The sequence below is a fragment of the Cervus elaphus genome, chromosome 14 (assembly GCF_910594005.1).
Source record: "Cervus elaphus chromosome 14, mCerEla1.1, whole genome shotgun sequence".
Classification (NCBI taxonomy): Eukaryota; Metazoa; Chordata; class Mammalia; order Artiodactyla; family Cervidae; genus Cervus; species Cervus elaphus.
The window spans coordinates 65,345,287-65,365,396 of NC_057828.1; the positions used below are offsets into that span (position 1 = coordinate 65,345,287).

Below are 20,110 nucleotides of genomic sequence, written 5' to 3' on the forward strand. Positions count from 1 at the left end.
CAGGGTCTTTTCCAATGAGTCAACTCTTCGCGTGAGGTGGCCAAAGTACTAGAGTTTCGGCTTCAGCATCAGTCCTTCCAATGAACACCCAGGACTGATCTCCTTCAGGATGGACCGGTTGGATCTCCTTGCAGTCCAAGGGACTCTCAAGAGTCTTCTCCAACACCACAGTTCAAAAGTATAAATTCTTTGGCGCTCAGCTTTCTTCACAGTCCAACTTTCACATCCATACATGACCACTGGAAAAACCATAGCCTTGACTAGATGGACCTTTGTTGGCAAAGTAATGTCTCTGCTTTTTAATATGCTATCTAGGTTGGTCATAGCTTTCCTCCCAAGGAGTCTTTTTAATTTTATGGCTGCAGTCACCATCCGCAGTAATTTTGGAGCCCAAAAGAATAAAGTCTGACACTGTTTCCACTGTCTCCCCATCTATTTCCCATGAAATGATGGGACCAGATGCCATGATCTTAGTTTTCTGAATGTTAAGCTTTAAGCCAACTTTTTCACTTTCCTCTTTCACTTTCATCAAGAGGCTTTTTAGTTCCTCTTCATTCTTTGCCATAAGGATGGTGTCATCTGCATATCTGAGGTTACTGATATTTGAAGTTTTAAAACCAGCCTGAAAAAATTGGTCAAAGGTTTCTTAGGAACAGTTTAAATGTATAGTACATTAACCAATAGCTTGTTTGTACGATAGGACCGTCACATGGAGTAAAAACTAGTTCTGGCTCAGTTTTGACTAGGATCAGAAGCTGTTAAAAAGACAACTTTTGCACTTCAAAGCATGGTACAAAGAAATTGTTACAGAATCACGAAGCCAAATTTAATTATCATTGATTCAACAGACCCTTGAATCTGAAGAAGTGGATTTAAATGCTGGACTTCATGGAAACTGGACCTTGGAAAATGCTAAGGCTCGTCTGAACCAATATTTCCAAAAAGAAAAGATTCAAGGAGAATATAAGTACACCCAAGTGGGTCCTGATCACAACAGGTTTGCTTGGTTCACTCTTTTCCTTCTATAGTAAGTTAGGGTTTTGTAGTTATTGTTCTTGTATGTGGCATCTGGTTCAGTTTGTGGATGAGTAGCAGATGGTGAAAAGATAAGTTACATTGACCAAGAAAAATTGTCACTGATGTGTAATGTGTAGTTTGCTATGGTTTTCACTTAGGAGTGTGATTTTAAGAATAAAATCACAAAAGTATTCTGTATGAGAATAAAATCTGCAAAAAATCTGCTGTTTGTGTTGCTAGACTTCTGGTTCTCGTATGAATCTGAGAGGCAAAAAATTGTAGCCTCAAGTAGTGGTTTGTCCATGTTCGACTTAAAAGTCAGCCAGAGATAGTGGGTTTATTGTTCTCTGCGGTATTAGAAGTAGTTATAATATTTATTTCTTTAACGTGTCAAGTTAGACACTTAAAAGTTTAGAGTCTTCAGAGAGAGATGGTGTTGGATCTAGAACCAAATTTCCCATCGGCTTTGAAAGTTGGCTGTGTTCGAGTTCTATCAGTGAAGTTTTAAGGGCCTGTTGCGAAGCTGAAGGAGAGCCTCCGTCTTTGTATGTGAGTTAAATTAGCACACGTTTGTTCTGTTAAATTTCATAAAACTGAACATACAGGGAGGAGGAGGTTCTCACAGTGACAGTATGTTTCTCAGCCTGCTTGCTGTTCTTCCTGAGAGCATTCCAGGGTGTAGTAATTATTACTCCCAGGAAGGCTCATATGGATAAGACTCTTCTGGGGGCACTAATATTTTATTGAAAGGGAGGGGATGTTTTAATGAAAATCTGGATGATTTAATTTGCTGTCCTTACATGAACTAAGTCAAAATGCATCAAAACTGTTTTCCTTAAAAATAAGTGTTGCATCTAGCAACCCTAAAATAATTATTACTGAAATAAAACTTTGATATTGATCAAAATGATGTTCAGAGCATTGTTCCCCCTGCTTCCCAATGTTTTATTCAATCCTGAATTCTCAAATACTTAATTTTGACATCTGACTTTATTAAACCATCAGATTATAAAAGAAAGATTCGTTTGTTGATGATTTTTTAAATTTTGTTTTTCTACACTGATTGGGCTTGGTAGCACTTGATAACTTTAAGGGCAGTTAAATAATTTAAGTATGCCTGAAACTTACTGTAAATTTTTTTTTAATATCTTAATTGACTTCTGATACAAAGAGTTAAAGAATTCAGGCTGTGACAAGGAAGGCAGAGGCAGTTGGGGGAGCTTGGACAGCATTGCTCTTTGTATGTCCTTTAGAGGCATAACAGACAGCAACACTAGAGGTCTGTGTTCATACACACATGTGCTGCTGCTTAGGCTGAACTAAGCAATCACATGGGAAACTATTGTAAACTGATTTCTGGTGTTGCTGTTCCCCCCTAGGTGGAGGAGAATGAGATTGAGTGCTGACTTTAAGCCTGGCTGAGAAACATACTGGCATCGGTGTCATTAATGAAAGGGTGGATGTTGTTTCCCTGAAAGCCAGTGGCCTTTGACCCCTGAAGCCGCTGTGCCTGAAGGTCAGTTCACGAGGTATAGGAAGGAATCTTAACATTTTTTTTTTTTTAAGTCTCACCTGACCTTTTTATTCACAGCACAAAGCCAAGGTTAGAATATACCTGAGCAATGGAAGGATCAGAAAGCATAGTTTTCAAAGGGCAATTTTCCCCTTTTTAAAACCCAAATTTATTCCCTAGTGTCTGCTAGCTGTTTTAGCTATAGTTTTCAAAAATATTTTGTTCTCCAAGACTTGACTTAAATAACCTAATTTTTTTTGTTATTAAGGGCTACTTCCAACTGCAGGCAGATACCAGACCTCTGTCTCCAGCCACTGACATGGGCTCAGTGTTCGTATGCCCATGTGTATGTGTGCATACGAGCCTATTTTTAGCTGATCATAACAGATTGAAATCATTAGTGGGTGGCCCATGCAAAGGATCTTAACCACAACTATAGTTTAAGGAGAGTGTTGGACCTATTTTATTTCTTGGCCTCAAGCTAAGTGGAAAATTCCTTTTCACTAAATGTTTTCTAGCTATTCAGACGGCAGCCTTTGAAATACAGTTTAAAGTAAGTAAATATGGAATCAAAACTCCTAACATTTTCTTTCCATGAACAGTTGGCTCATCAACTTTGATTACAGCTGTCTCATGCCGTGTTGTACATTATTTGCCGTTTATATACTTCATTTGTTCTAGGAGTGAACAGAAATGTTTACAGTGGTTTTTTGCTTTGATTTGCCTAAGCAGTTGGAAAGCCTGATTTAAGAATCCTGGATTTAATAATTTCTAATGGTGAAATTTCTAACCTTGTTTGTATATGTTGTTACAGGAGCTTTATTGCAGAAATGACCATTTATATCAAGCAGATAGGCAGAAGTAAGTGTTGTTGCTTTCCTAATATTCTGAGTCTTGTATAGCGTAGTAGTATTCATTATAGTCTTGAGCCACATATATTATTAATTTGACAGAGTCCATGCTATAAAGTACCATTTAGGGTGTTTTAGAATATTAGTGATTAGCAGGCCCAGTTTCCCAATTTTACGTGTGAAAAGAGATTGTGCTAGTATTGTATTTCAAAGGGTAAGAGGTCGTAGGCTGTTGACGAATCTGCCAGTGTCAAAGAATTAATCTTTCCATTGATACAGAAAAGATAAAGCTCCTTCAGGTAAAACTTACTCAGTGACATTTAGAAAGGAGTTAGTCAGATGATAGGATTGGAGGTCTAAAGGTGAATGTGAACATTTAAGAGTCATAGAGTCAAGAAAGAAAGGTGAGAAAGTTACCCTTTAGGCATTTAAGGAACAGACTGGAGTTATTCATAAAGGAAGTAAAAAGACAAGCATATACATGAATTCTTTATTCTTAGTAAGTATAAAAGCAGGCAGTATGTCATGCTTGAAAGTAAAGAATAGCTCTGTGTACCTGATTTTCTTTTTTTTTTTTTTTTTTTCTGATTTTCTCACTAACAAGTTTTATGATTTCAACTAAATCATAACCTATGTTGCTGGGACTCAGTTTACCTCACTACAAGTTGAGGAAAGTGGGTAAAGATTCTTTCCAGCTTGAGAATTACACAGCTACCCCTCATGACTTCAGTGTATCAAAGACTTACGATAAAATCAAGTCTTTGAAAGAAGCCCTAGGAGATGATGTTTAATTTTTTTAATCCTAGACTTTTAAGAATAAATTACTGAGTGGATAGGAGTTTTAAGCTTTTTGGAACATAGCGACAGTCATTTGTTTACATTGCTGCTAAGTCGCTTCAGTCGTGTCCGACTCTGCGACCCCATAGATGGCAGCCCACCAGGCTCCCCCGTCCCTGAGTTTCTCCAGGCAAGAACAGTGCAGTGGGTTGCTATTTCCTTCCCCATTAGGGAATAGCAAACTTCTTCCAGATAAATATTTTAAGCTTGGTGGGTCACATATATGACACATTATTATTTCTGTCTTATATTTATGAACTCTTTACATGAGAACCTGTCTGTTCCTGGGCCCATAGTCAAACTCTAGTTGAAGTGTTCCTAGTGAATGGTTTCACTCTTGAGAGAGAGAATTGAGTAACTGTGACAGAGACTATGTGGCCTTAAAGCCTGAAATATTTTTTGACCCTTAATAGAAGAAGATTGCTTGACTCCTGGTCTAGGCACTTTGGACCCATTTTCATTCCTTTGATTTGCTCTTGATCCTTTATTTTTCAGAAGTTAAACTCTTCCGTTTTAATGCTATATGATGTTGATAATGACAGCTTCGTTGAAATAGTTTTATTTGCTTTTTAATGTAAAGATTTGTATGTGGTATGTGTCTTAGTGTGTGCCTATAACCAGGATGGTCAGTTATTTTGTTGATAAGCTGTTAATGATATTGGTTTGAGTTAGCAGTTAGAATGAAAAGGAGCTTAGAACTCATACTCTGTATTTTAGGTCAGCTTTTGTACCTAACCTCCTAGTTGCTTATGATGAGATATTTCTTTACTTAGACAATTTATCCTTTTATCTGTGGTAATTTTGAACTTAAATTATAGGGATTTTTGCACGTGAACATGGATCAAATAAAAAGCTGGCAGCACAGTCCTGTGCGCTGTCACTTGTCAGACAGCTCTACCACCTTGGCGTGATTGAACCTTACTCTGGACTTACAAAGAAGAAAGAAGGAGAAACAGTGAGTCTTTAGACTTAGTAGCCCAGAGAGATAATACGAGATTCAGTTTTGTTGTTGTTCAGTCACTAAGTCTTGTCCCACTCTTTGTGACCCCGTGGACTAGCCCGTCAGGCTCATCTGTCCATAGGATTTCCCAGGAAAGAATACTGGAGTGGGTTGCCGTTTCCTTCTCTAGGGGATCTTCCCAACCCAGAGATCAAACCCTGGTCTCCTGCATTGGCAGGCAGATTCTTTACCGCTGAGCCACCAGGGAAGCCCGTGAGATTCAGTTTAGCTCTTCTGTTTAATATTTGGCTAAAGGTGTTTGATCATTCTAGGACTCTTACCTCAAGAAATGGAAATGGCCATCGTTAAAGTAATTCTTTCATAAAGGAACTGACTTCTTGTTGACTTTAGGTCTATTGTAGGCCTAGTATCAACTCCATACTCTTAACCCTCCCGTAGTAGATTTGAGTAGTGTTCATATGTATGTTACACGATTCTGATGACTCTCCCTTTTCTATAGGTGGAGCCTTACAAAGTGAACCTTTCTCAAGATTTGGAGCATCAGCTGCAGAACATTGTTCAAGAGTTAAATCTTGAGATCGTGCCCCTAGTAAGCATACAGCTACTTAGTTCTTCACTTTTGTATTGACCTTCTTTAGTCAGACAAGCAACTGGTATTTTTGGTTTTCTTTGTTTTTTTTAATAGCCTGAAGATCCCTCTGTGCCTGTTGCACTCAACCTTGGCAAACTGGCTCAGTTTGAGCCATCTCAGCGGCAAAACCCAGTGGGTGTGGTTCCTTGGTCACCGCCACAATCCAACTGGAATCCTTGGACTAGCAGTAACATTGATGAGGGGCCTCTGGCTTATGTGAGTGCAACACTGTTGTTGAGATCAGACTTCTGTGTTTTACTTTTGAACATACTTCATTAGGATGTCTAGTTTTAAAGAAATGAATTCAGCTTCAAGCTGAATCATGCTTTTGTGTGACTGTTGCTTTCCCATTTTACAGGCTACTCCCGAACAAATTAGCATGGACCTCAAGAATGAATTAATGTATCAGCTGGAACAGGATCGTGATTTGCAAGCAGTAAGTCTGAAGTATTTAAGAGCTTCAAAACAGTGAATAACATATTTTACCCCTTTCTAGGAAGGAAAATCAAAGATACTAATTTAACTGCTAATCCTAGTTACCTCTGAGGGTAGTAGTAGTGAGTTAAGGGCCTGTGATTCTTAATGTAAATGAAGAGATGAGAGTGTAATAACTTTTCATGTGTGTGTGTGTTGGTGTTTTCTGAATAAAGGGACTTAAAATGTTAGAAGAAAGGGAGTGTATATGTAATGTCCAGGATAAAAATGAGGAAAATAAGGATGTGGATAAGGCCAAAAGATAGATTTTTTTCAGAAATTTAATGGAGAGAGGTTGTTCAATTAGATGTGTGTGTGTGTGTGTGTGTGTGTATATATTCTTCTATGAAAAAGTATTTTCTGAGTATCCAGGCAGTGGGAAGGAGTAACTTTTCCTAGAGATGGCAGCTTTTTTTTAGAATTAAAATAGTTGCTTCTAATATGTATATTGGTTGACATGTGAAGTGTAACTTTTCTAATACAGGTCTTACAGGAGAGAGAGTTACTGCCTGTGAAGAAATTTGAAAGTGAAATCCTGGAAGCAATTAGTCAGAATCCAGTTGTCATTATTCGAGGTGCTACTGGATGTGGTAAAACCACACAGGTTCCCCAGTTTATTCTAGATGACTGTATCCAGAATGACCGAGCAGCTGAGTGTAACATTGTAGTAACTCAGGTAAGTAACAAGCCAGTTTTATGAGGCATGTGCCTGTTGTGAATAGTGTTTGAGAGGTGGATGCATCTAGAAGCTGGAGCGTTCCTAGTTCTTTGATCAGCTTCCCTTTGTAGTGACATAAAAGTCTGAAAGTGGTAGAGCATTAGGCCCCTTTAAGTTAAAAACAGAAAAAAGGCATGAAAAGAATTTAAGTTTTGTGTTAATCTCCAGTATCTTTCACTGATAAGGTAAACTGAACCATATGGCAGATTCTCAGTGTCTGGGCTTGAGGGAGTCTTCAGGCCTCATTGAAGTTCAGTTCAGTCGCTCAGTCGTCTCCGACTCTTTGCGACCCCATGGACTGCAGCACGCCCGGCCTCCCTGTCCATCACCAACTTCCGGAGTTTACTCAAACTCGTGTCCATTGAGTCGGTGATGCCATCCAGCCAGCTCATCCTCTGTCACCCCCTTCTCCCTCCTTCGATCTTTCCCAGCATCAGGGTCTTCTCAAATGAGTCAGTTCTTTGCATCAGGGGGCCAAAGTATTAGTTTCAGCTTCAGCATCGGTCCTTCCAATGAATATTCAGGACTGATCTCCTTTAGGATGGACTGGTTGAATCTCCTTGCAATCCAAGGACTCAAGAGTCTTTTCCAACACAGTTCAAAAGCATCAATTCTTCGGCGCTCAGCCTTCTTTATAGTCCCAACTCTCAAATCCATACATGACCACTGGAAAAACCATAGCTTTGACTAGACAGACCTTTGTCGGTAAAATAATGTCTCTGCTTTTTAATATGCTGTCTAGGTTGGTCATAATTTTTTTCCCATGAGCAAGTGTCTTTTAATTTCATGGCTGCAGTCACCATCTTCTGTGACTTTGGAGCCCAAAAAACTGAAGTCTGTCACTGTTTACATTGTTTCCCCATCTATTTGCCATGAAGTGATGGGACCAGATGGCATGACCTTAGTTTTCTGAATGTTGAGTTTTAAGCCAACTTTTTCATTCTCCTCTTTCACTTTCATCAAGAGGCTCTTTATTTCTTCTTTGCTTTCTACCATAAGGGTGGTGTCATCTGCATATCTGAGGTTATTGATACTTCTCCCGGCAGTCTTGATTCCAGCTTGTGCTTCATCCAGTCCAGTGTTTCTCATGATGTACTCTGCATATAAGTTAAATAAGTAGGGTGACAATATACAGCCTTGATGTACTTTTCCTGATTTGGAATCAGTCTCTTGTTCTATGTCTAGTTCTAACTTGCTTCCTAACCTGCATACAGATTTCTCAAGAGGCAAGTCAGGTGGTCTGGTATTCCCATTTCTTTGGGCCTAAAATAAGATAAAACTGAGAGTACTTTGTCCTTAAGTTTACATCCAAACCTTGGTTCTCTTTATCTTATCATCTTAAGGTTCAATAAAAACCAATCAGAACAAGAGTAGACAAGATAGAAAAACAGATAAAGGATTGACTTTAGCAGAATGCTTATTATGTGCTGGGTTCTATTTTAAACAATTGATACCTTTGAGCTCATTTAAAGTTTATGACTCTTTAAGATGTAAGTACTGTATCATTTAGTATTTTTCTTTCAGTAACTTGAGGCACAAAGAGATTGAAAAATTGCCTAGGATTAACACAGGAAGTGGTTGAAACTAGTATTCACAACCAGTCTGCCTTCAGTATTCCCCGATTTGACTGCTACGTTCTGTTACCTTACCAGCTATAAGCAATGCCGGCAAGTCTGTCCCACTGTTAGGGAAGAGGTAATTACCCTTCCAAGTCTTCTTAGGTAAAGCAGTTCCTCTCAGCTGTAACCCTGTACTTCTGGCATTTGGAAGGAGAGCATTGCAGGTAGCCGGGTACCACCTCTGAGGCTAACTAGGTTTGTCTTAGGGATTCTTAACCTGGAAAGTATAATTGATACTCAGGGGAGTGTCTTGAACCTTGAACCTTGCGCTCCCCCCACCCCCGGCAAAAAAAAATTGTGCATATTCATTTATGTGGACATGTGCAAACCATGTTTTTAATGTGTTTGAAATGAATATGTGTCTTAAAATTGCCCTGTATATTTTATAGAAGAGTTGGGTTTGGGGAGGATCTAAAAATGTTGACCAAAGGAATGCATTTAAAATTGATGATATCAAAAGCTTGAAAAGAGGATTGGTGTCCATTTTTCTGGGATAGTACCCTGAGCTTTTTTCTTCTCAAACTGTTCCTTGGTTGTCCTTCTCACTCCCCAAACTAGCTATGATTTCTTTGCCTCACAAGAGACGTTCTAACTCCCAACTACACCTATCAGTAAAGTACTGTTCCTCTTAATACTTCTCTTCCAAGAGACGTGTTGTTCAGGAGGATGCCGTTGTACATAACATTTTGAGTTCTCTTCTGCCCTCCCTGTCCTGCCACTCTCCATTTTTACACTCAGAGCAATTCAGCAAGATGGGCAAAAATGCAGACTCCAAGAAATAAGCTGAACACCTATATTTTCACTCGGAAGTTGTTTGCATGTCATGAGTAGGAAAAAACTTAACTCCTGCTCGAGTAGGAAGTGATTTTTTTTCACCTCCTGTCTGACTTAGCAAATCCAAGTTGTTCCAGACAAAAATAGCTTCTGTTTGTTCTAAACAGAATAGTTTCTGCATTATGGTCTTCAACTTTGTATGATTTGCTCACTAACTTGTGCCCCCTCCCAAATAACTTGGATAGTTCCAGTGGGCTTCATCTGTAGAATTGCACAGATTTCTATAAGTAGCCTGTAACAAATATAAAAGCAAGGAAGCTAGTGTGGAATGGTGGATCGAGGGTTATTCTGTTTCTTTGCATGTAAAACAGCTTTCAGTTATTCACTAGTTTTCCTTTATTGTTACATCCTTCATAAAGTAGTAAACTTATGGAGTTGAAAAATGTTTCACAGAATTATTCCATCTTCCTTCTCAGGGTGGAGATGGTCACCTAACTTCTGCTTGAAAATTTCCAGTGGTGTGGAGGGATAGCCTATGTCTTCTGATTCCAAGGCAGCTTTCAGTTATTCACTAGTTTTCCTTTATTGTTATATCCTTCATAAAGTAGTAAACTTATGGAGTTGAAAAATGTTTCACAGAATTATTCCATCTTCCTTCTCAGGGTGGAGATGGTCACCTAACTTCTGCTTGAAAATTTCCAGTGGTGTGGAGGGGTAGCCTATGTCCTCTGATTCCAAGGCAGCCTGGAAACATTTAGTCTTAAGTCTACATGTACCTTTGTAGCTATACTCACAGGATATCATATTAGCCATAGTATCTACTAAGTATAATGCTGTTTTGTATACTTGGATGATAGGGAAATCTTTGGAAGTTTTCAGAAAAGTCAAGGCCCAACACTTAAAACATTAACCCATAGCATCATCCTTATGATTCAGCCTGTTTATTCCTACATTGCAGGAAATAGTTATATACATTCAGTTTTCCCAGCTACATAAGCTCATCAAAACTAGGAGTGATTTCATTCTGGTTTGTGGTTTTTGTTTGTTTTTTAATCTTTTTGTTTGTCTAGCACCTTCTGTGGCACCTGATACTAATGTGTTATGACTACTTACCTTATGAATTAATAAATGGGTGAATGGTAGATTCAGCAAAGGAGATTGTTCATGTTCATAATAACTTGTACATCTCAGTTAAATAGTTCTTTAAAGCTGTGCCTTCACTTAAAACAACAAGCTCTCCACCACATGTGATCGGTTTCCCTATTGAAAGATCACTTGATACCATTAAGAGTTAGGGCCAGTGGTGAAGAAATTTCTATGAAAACCTTGGAATCCCTTTATTTACAGTGTGAAAAACAGCATTTTAAACATGTCTGCCATAGGATTAAATTTTTTTTTTTTAATTTTGGATCTTTCTAAATGTATCACTATTATTCTTTCTATTGATTACTGAACTGGCAGTGGGTCAGGTTTACTACAGTAATTTAATAACCCTAATAAGTGTAACTAATTTTGTAGCATTTAAATCACTTTGTTTGTTTGTTTGTCTCAGCCCAGGAGAATCAGTGCAGTTTCCGTGGCAGAACGAGTTGCGTATGAGAGAGGAGAAGAGCCTGGAAAAAGCTGTGGCTATAGCGTTCGATTTGAGTCCATACTTCCTCGTCCTCATGCGAGTATAATGTTTTGTACTGTAGGTCAGTGACGTGTTTTATTTTTGCCTTTCACTTGGGGTGCACATTGTGGTGTTTGTGAAGAAAACTTGATAACAGCACAGAATGACTAGAAATGATAAATCAAGAGCCCAGTCTTGGAATTCTTGTTTAAACGGAACTTTTGACAGTTTTCCTCTTAGTATGATACACTTCTGGTTGTTGTAACACAGAGCAAATGAAATCAACTTAGGTTATGAGAGTAACATCTTTTTCATACTCTTCATTAGGCAAGTGTGTTTCAGAGTACAAATCACTTCTTAAATAATTTATGCCAGTGATTGTTTCTTTTCTGAAATGCTGGGGTTATAGTAGTTGAAGCATGGATGATTGTTTAGAAATTTATTTCTTTGCACTTTTCTGTACCTCCCTACTTTAACATAGAAGCTCATCTCTAGTGTTTACTCTGATTTTCTTTTCAAGGTGTGCTCCTGAGAAAATTAGAAGCAGGCATTCGAGGAATCAGTCATGTAATTGTAGATGAGATACATGAAAGAGACATAAATGTAAGTAACTTGAGAATTATAGTAAGGTACTGATACTAATACTCTGAACAAAGAGAGATGAAAGTAGAATATCTTTATTTCCATTTTCCCATACCTTACAACTTCTGACAAAATTATGTACTTTAGTCACTAAGATGTTGGCCATTCTATTTTAGCAAAGTCATTAAACCCTTTTGTTGTTAAAGCAGAGTTCTAAAAGTAAAGACCTCTTATTGTAAAGTATAATTTCAGTGATTACTAAGCTGTAGCATAATTCAGCAACTGAAGTGATTTATCACTGAATATCTGATGGAATATTAATAATCAGTTTTTCTTTGAATTGAAAATTTGTGATAAATTGTACTTATTTTTTCCTTTTGGCCATGTGGCTGGTGGCATCTTAGTTCTCTGACCAGCATTGAACCCATTGGACTGTTGGACCACTAGGGAATTTTAAAATTTAATACAGTTAACAGTGTTTTTTGGATTTTGTAGTTTTAGTCTTTTTTGATGTTAATGGTAATAATACCAGAATTAAGAAAAAAACTAGATTTTTCACATCTGATCTTCTTGGTTCTTAGCAAAACTTGCATAGAATTAACTTTTTATACAGTTAGTATAACTCAGAGATTGATCCCATAAAGCAGTGACTCTTTTCTATGACACTGTTTTACATATCTAAACGAAGATGTTAGTGGATGGATAGTAAGTCACATTCAAACTATTTCCAAATTGCTGTTACTTAAAACATTCGTTAGCGCTCCTCCTTCTTAGCAAATCCTTCCATCACCATTGTTGTTAATCATATAGTTTTAACAAAATTTTGATCGGTTGTGCTACAGCAAATTAAAAAAAGTTTGCCTGGATGACCTTTTTAAATCACAAATCTAGCTGTTTGGTTGGATGACATATTTGCTGCTTTTGTCATTCAAAATCCTTTGAAAACGCTCTAATTAATCAAAACTAAATGTTTCAGTATTATCTTTATTACTAATAGGTAACACGCAAATGTTCTTAGAGTTTAAATTATTCCAGATCATACTAGAAATATTATGGATCATTGTTACTAATTTCCCCCAAAATAAGTGGTTTCGGTTAGCTTTTCTTGAAAGCTTATCAGGTCTATATTAATGTATTGTTCATTTGGTAAAAATGGAAAAACAACTTGGCAGAAACTTATGTTCTCTTTCAAATGAACCTAATCTAAACTTGTTACTTTAAGAGGGAAAACCCCAAAGAACTTACGAGACCAATTACTGGAAACATTTAGCAGTGTGGCTGGATAAAAAGTTAATATACAAAAGTCAGTTGCATTGTATATGTTACCAACAGCTAGAAAACAACTAAAAAGAGACCACTGCACTGATCAGAATGTCCAACAACTAAGACTGACTCCAAAAAAAAGACATGCGGAACCTCTATAGGAAAAATAAAACTTCATAACAAAATTCTAGAAAAGAGCAGGTTGTATTCATGGCGAGAAGGACTTATGTCAGTTCATCTGAAGTTGATCCACATTTAAATGTAATTCTAATCATATTTCCGGTAGGTTTTTTTTTTTTTTTTTTTAATGGGATGATTGTAAATAGGGCAGATTTATGGCCAAAAATAACCAGGACTCCTATAGAAGGGCAGAATGAAGGCTCTTGCTTTACAGATGTCGGGACCTAATTTGAAGCTCTAGTAATTGAGATAGTGTGGCACATGGGATGACCGTTTGACTGACAGAGTAATACAGAGTATAGAAACAGATTGTGTTGTGTGGAGCTTTGGTGTAGTAGAATGAGTGATAGATGTCACGTCAGATCAGTGGGAAAGGGAATGGACTATTCAAGAAATGGAGCTGGAAACAAATGGTCATCTATAAGGAGATGCTTGAATAGTTTTCGATCCTTACCTCTTAGCCAGATATAAAAGATCAACTGCAGGTAGATAAGGATCTAAGTGCCAAAGCAATTTTAAAACTCTAAACCAGAATATGTAAGTAGACATCTAAACAGCAGTACCCAGTAAAAATATAATGTGGCCCACATGTGTGATTTTTAATTCTCTAGCCTTGTATTTTTTTAAAAGGTGAAGAGAAATATAAAATTAGTATATCTAAAATTTTCATCATGTGATCAATATAAAAAATATATCAAGGTTTTTTGCATTTTCTTTTTCATGTTGGGTCCTCAAAAATCTGTATTTTGCTCTTAGAGCACATCTTAGTTTAGATCAGGCACATGTCATGTCCTCAGTAGCCACAACTCTATGGGGCAACAATAGTCCCAGTCCTTCTAGAAGAATTTCTTAAAACGTGAGATGCATTAGCCATGAAACAAGACTGATGTGCTCATCTAAATTAAGATCAATTATTCATTCAAAAGATACTTTAAGGAAAACCACAAGCTTGAAGATTGCAATATAGCCAACAAAGGATTAGTAATATATAAACACCTGCAAGTTAGTAAGAAGAGTACAGATGGCTCAGTAGAGAAATTTGAAAGAGGAGTTATATTTGGCTAATAGACATGATGTGGTGGTGTGTCTCATTGGTGAATAGGAAAGTACAGACTTAAGACCATAAGATACTTCTTCATATCCATTTGATTAATAAAATACAAGTGATGATACCAAGTATTGAAGAATATAAATGTCATCTGGATCTCTTATCCATTGCTCCTGGTGGCTTATGAACCGGTGAAATGCCTTAGGAAAATACTTGAGCATTATCTCCCTAAGTTCAACATTTCACACCCTCTGAGTACAGTTCCACAGCTACACTTACTCATAGAAACTTGGATATGTACCACAGGAGGTACACACAAGAATGTTCAGAGTGGTGAATGTTTGGAAGATTAAGATCCTGAAGACGGCATAGATACCTGCAGAGGGTATCCCCAGAAATCTTCTGGTGAATTAATGGGTATATACACACATTGTGATATTTAAATAGTTTTGTCAGACTGGTTACACACGTGGGTGAATCTTAGCAGTGCTATAGTGTGTGAAAAAGGAAATCCCAAAAGGGGACGTAGAATATCGTACCTTCTCATAAAGTTAAGAATAGGTAAATTTAAAAATTCTGTGTATTCATGCATATATATGTCTGTGTATATATATTTAGATACACATGTAGATCAGAGGAAATACCATCTTCAAGTCCATCATTCTGCCTCCCCAAGCTAGAGAGATCCATCATTCTGAATCTTTTATTATTCCTTTTCATATACATTATTAAATAAGTGCCTTGATCATTAATTGTTTAAATGGACTAAGTACAACCTTTTCAACATTTTTAAAATTAGGTTTACAGGTGATTGGGAAACTGATTATAGGCTCATCGTGACTTTCCCCCTTTCTCTAGTTTGTGCAACTGAAAATGTAAATTTCATTGAAAATTTCCTCTCATTAAATTTTTTTCTTCTCCCTTCCCCTACTGTGACAGCACTCATTTCGAATTCCCACAACGAATAGGCTACAACTGTTAAAAGTGCTGTTACTGTATCCCACTGTAATCCCTCTTCTCACAAGCCACCTAAAAAACAAGTTTCACTGATGTCTTTTTAGGTATATCTCAAGAGCAAGGACTTCTTAATTCATTTGTTTCTCCGTTTGTGTTTGTTTTAATAGACTGACTTCCTTTTGGTAGTGCTGCGTGATGTGGTTCAGGCTTATCCTGAAGTTCGCATTGTTCTCATGTCTGCTACTATTGATACTAGCATGTTCTGTGAATATTTCTTCAATTGCCCAATCATTGAAGTTTATGGGAGGACTTTCCCAGTTCAAGGTAAATATTGTGGGGGTAGGGTGGGAGGGTGAACATTTTTTGTGCAGTAGTGTATAGTTTTCCTTAATCCTAGAGATTAGAGTAATAATCTCAAGGATATTTAAAATGAAGTCTAAATTAGGGTATCAAATACATCATAACATTCTTGGGATTTTAATCAAACAGTAGTGAATGATCACAACTTGAGTTTACTTATCCAGTAAATTGTGTATCCTTTACTTATAGCTAAACTTTTAAGATTCTGTACAGTCAAATGTAAATTACTATGGCCTATATATATTCATGGAAAATGCTGTTAAAAGTTTAAGCTGCTGGGGCCAAATTAACTAGAGAATCAATCAAGTAGAGCCAGAGCAGGCTGATTTTGAAATGAGGTTAAGGTGAATGTTTTGTCAAGTTCATGCATTTCTGATTGTTAAGAACTTCTTTATTTGGAAGATTTTTATCATCACCATATTCTATGATAGTCATCTAGTAGCTTGATTTTAAAAATAAATTACCTGGTACAGTCTAATTTGAGGACATGAAAATAAGCTAAAAAGTTTTCAGTGCACATATGGAATGATGAATAGCTGTGTCAAGATGCTAACTTTTGAAATTGAAAATGTAAGAGTAGCTCTGAAATAAAAGTCAGTGCACTCATATTTCGTGATGGTACAGGTTAATAATTCCCAAATGGCTTTGCCTGCATACTGGGATTCAGAAAATAAGTAAGTGGATGGCACATGGTGAGAACCAGGTTAGCTGCTGTAGTGAGAGGCTATATAGGTACATGTGAGGGAGGACTTGAGTAAACCCTGTGGTGTTAGATTACAGCTGTAGACATCTGTAAGAACTCATGTTTTAATAGAAGTGAATAAATGCAGACAAGTCTGGATCCATGAATTGGTATACATATATTTCCTAGCTTTGTCGGCCGAGTATACCTAGAAGTAACGACATTCTAGTATGATACCCAGATCTTGTTTCCAGTACCATTCTCCAATTAAAGGAACCAGATGTCCTTAAAGAAAACTGATTCTGAGGCAGGGAATACATAAGATGAGCCTGAAACATCTTGTAGTACCAGAAAATAAGGAAGTGCTTAAAAACAGTGAAGGAGTCAGAGGGACATAGGAATCAACGTGTAAGCTCTCAGTGGCCAAAAATGGAATAGTTAGAATAGAAAAATAAAAAACATAGTATTGGATTATAACCTGAAGTGTAAAAATGGGTATCCATGGGGTCGCAAAGATTTGGGCACGACTGAGCCACTGAACTGAACTGATTAATTTATGCAGTGGTTGAATAAAGATGTGGGTAATAAAGACACAACCCTCGTGTGAAGAATTACAGAAAAAATTATGTAGATACTCTCTTAAAAAGTGACTCTCTAACTCTGTATCTTCAGTGTGCTCTGCTTAACGACTTGCTTCCAAAGAGTAATGTAGGGAAATGGGGAAACGAGTAACTTGGCAAACACTGCCGCAGCATGATCAGGTTAATAACACCAGTGATGAGTCATGTTGATATGTACCTTTGATATAATGTGATGAGAATGGTACTCTGGGGCTTTTTGGTGTAGTGGGGAAGTGTTGAGAGTATGAGACATTTGCGAAACACTTCTGGAATGCCTCAGAGAACCTCAGGAGCATAATTGATTAGTAGATGTTCCAGCCTTTGCACCAAGGTCCTTCTTTAGTAACTGATAGGAACCCATTTTATAAGGATGAACTATGGTTTATTATTAATTCTATCCACATGTAACACACCACGGGAGTATACAACATAGAGCACAGTATACAGTCCGTGAATGTTAGTGGATACCCTGACTGGCTTTGTGGGAACACGTATGTATAGGAGATGTCTCACCCTCCTTCAAGGTTTAAGAAATGGGAACACTGAATTTGGTTGGGAAAACAGGTTATTGCGCCTGAAATTCCTTGGCAGTTGTGAAGAATCAGATTGAAGGGCATGAAAGTACTTTTGAATTGTGAATTAGAGGATGAGTTTTAAAGACTGCTCATTCTGAAAGTTGCTATTCCTTACCCGACTGCATTGTCCTGGCAGAATACTTTTTGGAAGATTGTATTCAGATGACCCACTTTGTTCCTCCACCAAAGGACAAGAAGAAGAAGGATAAGGATGATGATGGTGGTGAGGATGATGATGTAAGTGAACTTAAGGAAGAATTTTCATTATGGGCAAAATTTTTATTACAGAAAATGATTTCAGTGAAAAGATGAAACGAGTTAGCATTATTAAAAAAACCTCTAAAGATTGACTATAATGTCTATCATTGAATTCTCTGATGTATTTTAATTCACTGATGTATTTTACTCCAAAAAATTCCACATTCAGTGAAAAGTTTTTTTCATACGAGTTTTATCTCTGGCATAAAGGTTTTTAAAAAAAGGAAAGAGGAAGATATTTAGTAACTATTTTGTATGACTTTGCTGCTCTGTTTTCCATGAGTCATAGCACCTGGAAAACTGGTAGGTACAATCTTGTACCTCATCCCAGATGTACTGGGTCAAAATCCACATTTTAAGATCTCCAGGAGACCCATATGTACAGTAAAGTTTAAAGCAGCAGTTGTAGTCCTTGGTTACACAGACTATATGGTGATGATGTTAGCACATGGAGAGAGTATTAAAGTGGGGGGTAATGAGGGATATCCTAAGAAGAAACAGGAAAGAAAAGTTGACACTTATCTCATAGTGCTTAAGAGTTGGACCAGTGATATTTTAAAATGCGTCTTGAGTCTGGAAATGTGAGCAAAATGAAGACTACAAGGCAGCCAACAATGTAGAATATAATAAACATAACCTCAGATTTTTTTTTTTTTTTTGAGGATTGGTAGTTTTAATCAGATAATTTGAAGATATAAATGAATTATATTATGATTTATGTTCTCAAATCTGATGAATTAGAAAATTTATGGGGGGGTGGGAATCATAACACATTTGTTTCTCGTTACTGAAGGTTTGGGTTATCTTTGTTTCTCAGGCACACTTTTTGGAAAATACCAACCATAGTATTTCAGATGAAGGTGATCCAATATCCTGTCTGCAGGACTCATTTTAGAATTAAAGGACTTAATATTTAGGGTGAGATGAGTTTGGAAATTACACAGAGAAGCATTGTGTATATATAAAGTAATTATACAGTAATTGATACAAAGAGAGGATCATAGAAGCAGTTCATTAATCGGTAAGGAAAATATTTTTGAAAAACCAAGTTTATAGTCAAGAGAGAGAAACTTGGTAGAAGGAGCCGTTAGTAGTTTCAGTCAAATGAAGAGTTTGTGCTTTGAATTTTAGTTATAGGACATGTTGGTCAGTAGAAAAATTCAATGGTTTTTAAAAATTAAATTTCTTCTACATGCTAAATACAACTGAACAGCTAGAGATAATAAGGATATTTAGGTGTCATTTGAACATTGAGAACACATCTAGTTAGTTGTGAGTTGTGGTGATTGAGACAGTCCAAAATATGTTTCCCTATTTTTTGCAGGCAAATTGCAACCTGATCTGTGGTGATGAATATGGTGCAGAAACAAGAATAAGCATGGCTCAACTGAATGAAAAGGAAACTCCTTTTGAACTCATTGAAGCTCTGCTTCTGTATATTGAGACCCTTAATGTTCCTGGAGCGGTGTTGGTCTTTCTGCCTGGCTGGAATTTGATTTATACTATGCAGAAGCATTTGGAAATGAATCCACATTTTGGTATGAGTCTTTCTTGAATTTTCAACTACTTGAGAGTGGAAAATGAATGATTTTGCATGTTCCTAGCCAGTATGTGAAAACAAAGTTTAATGTATCAATTTTTGATTAAAAAGTACATAATGTAGGCAGTTTTAAACTAGGCTCCTTTTTTAAAACCTGAACTTTCCCATATTGTTACAGGAAGCCACCGGTATCAGATTCTACCTCTGCATTCTCAGATTCCGCGAGAGGAACAGCGCAAAGTATTTGATCCAGTACCAAGTGGAGTAACCAAGGTAACAGGAGTTACAGGGTTGCAAGTGCCTTAGATATTAAGTGGGACAGACCTTCAAAGAGCTATCCAAAAATGTTGTAAATGATCTAAATTGAGGAAGGAACACAGGTCTTTTCTTCATGAATTTAGTGGTTTTTCCGTTATACAGTCATTGAGTGATTTTTTCAAAAAACTTCTGTAATTCTGTTGTCACTTACTACATAGGCAGATCATTCTTTTTGAGTACATGATAAAATATTTTCCTAAGTGTAATTTTTTAAATATCATTTCTTCACAGATTATTTTGTCCACAAATATTGCTGAGACGAGCATTACCATAAATGATGTTGTTTATGTCATTGACTCCTGCAAGTAAGTTCACAAGGAACCCATTGCCTGGGATATAAGACAGCTTTAGAAAGTTTTATGTAGTGTCTAAAGTCAGTGAACAGAATCAGAACACTTGATTTTTAAAACTCTATTCTCTTACCATCAAAATTACTGTGCTGTATCTGTATGTACTGAGTTACAGGCTACTGAGTGATTCTTGGTGTTGATCATCATATCAGTTATGGTAGAAAGTGACAGAGCTTAACATTGGCTTCTAGCTGCTTCTCACTATTTTTATCTGTTGGTGTTTTTCTCATATGCCATTGGGTGTTTCCATTGACCACTGCAGTACAATAGTTAGCTGTTTGGTGTGTAAAGATATCCAATCTTTAGGTTGTGACAAATGTCCTACTTGTAGGACACTCACTTAGAATTAAGACTTCGTATTTGTATGAGA

General features: G+C 37.0%; 1 protein-coding gene across 2 annotated transcripts in view; it reads left to right on the forward strand.

Annotated features, from left to right (window-relative positions):
- The window catches only part of DHX9 (DExH-box helicase 9), a 43,610-nt gene that overhangs the window by 12,861 nt on the left and 10,639 nt on the right, over positions 1-20,110 (forward strand). Inside the window, exons 6-19 of one of the 2 annotated variants that reach the window (XM_043923136.1) lie at positions 849-997; positions 3,345-3,391; positions 5,037-5,173; positions 5,679-5,768; positions 5,865-6,026; positions 6,169-6,246; positions 6,769-6,960; positions 10,948-11,089; positions 11,528-11,610; positions 15,205-15,361; positions 17,411-17,511; positions 18,857-19,070; positions 19,251-19,345; positions 19,622-19,695. In XM_043923136.1, the coding sequence (XP_043779071.1) occupies positions 849-997; positions 3,345-3,391; positions 5,037-5,173; positions 5,679-5,768; positions 5,865-6,026; positions 6,169-6,246; positions 6,769-6,960; positions 10,948-11,089; positions 11,528-11,610; positions 15,205-15,361; positions 17,411-17,511; positions 18,857-19,070; positions 19,251-19,345; positions 19,622-19,695 (1,721 nt within the window). Of the gene's footprint in view, positions 1-848; positions 998-2,396; positions 2,534-3,344; positions 3,392-5,036; positions 5,174-5,678; positions 5,769-5,864; positions 6,027-6,168; positions 6,247-6,768; positions 6,961-10,947; positions 11,090-11,527; positions 11,611-15,204; positions 15,362-17,410; positions 17,512-18,856; positions 19,071-19,250; positions 19,346-19,621; positions 19,696-20,110 lie in introns of those variants that run through there. The other variant, XM_043923137.1, reaches the window with a different exon arrangement.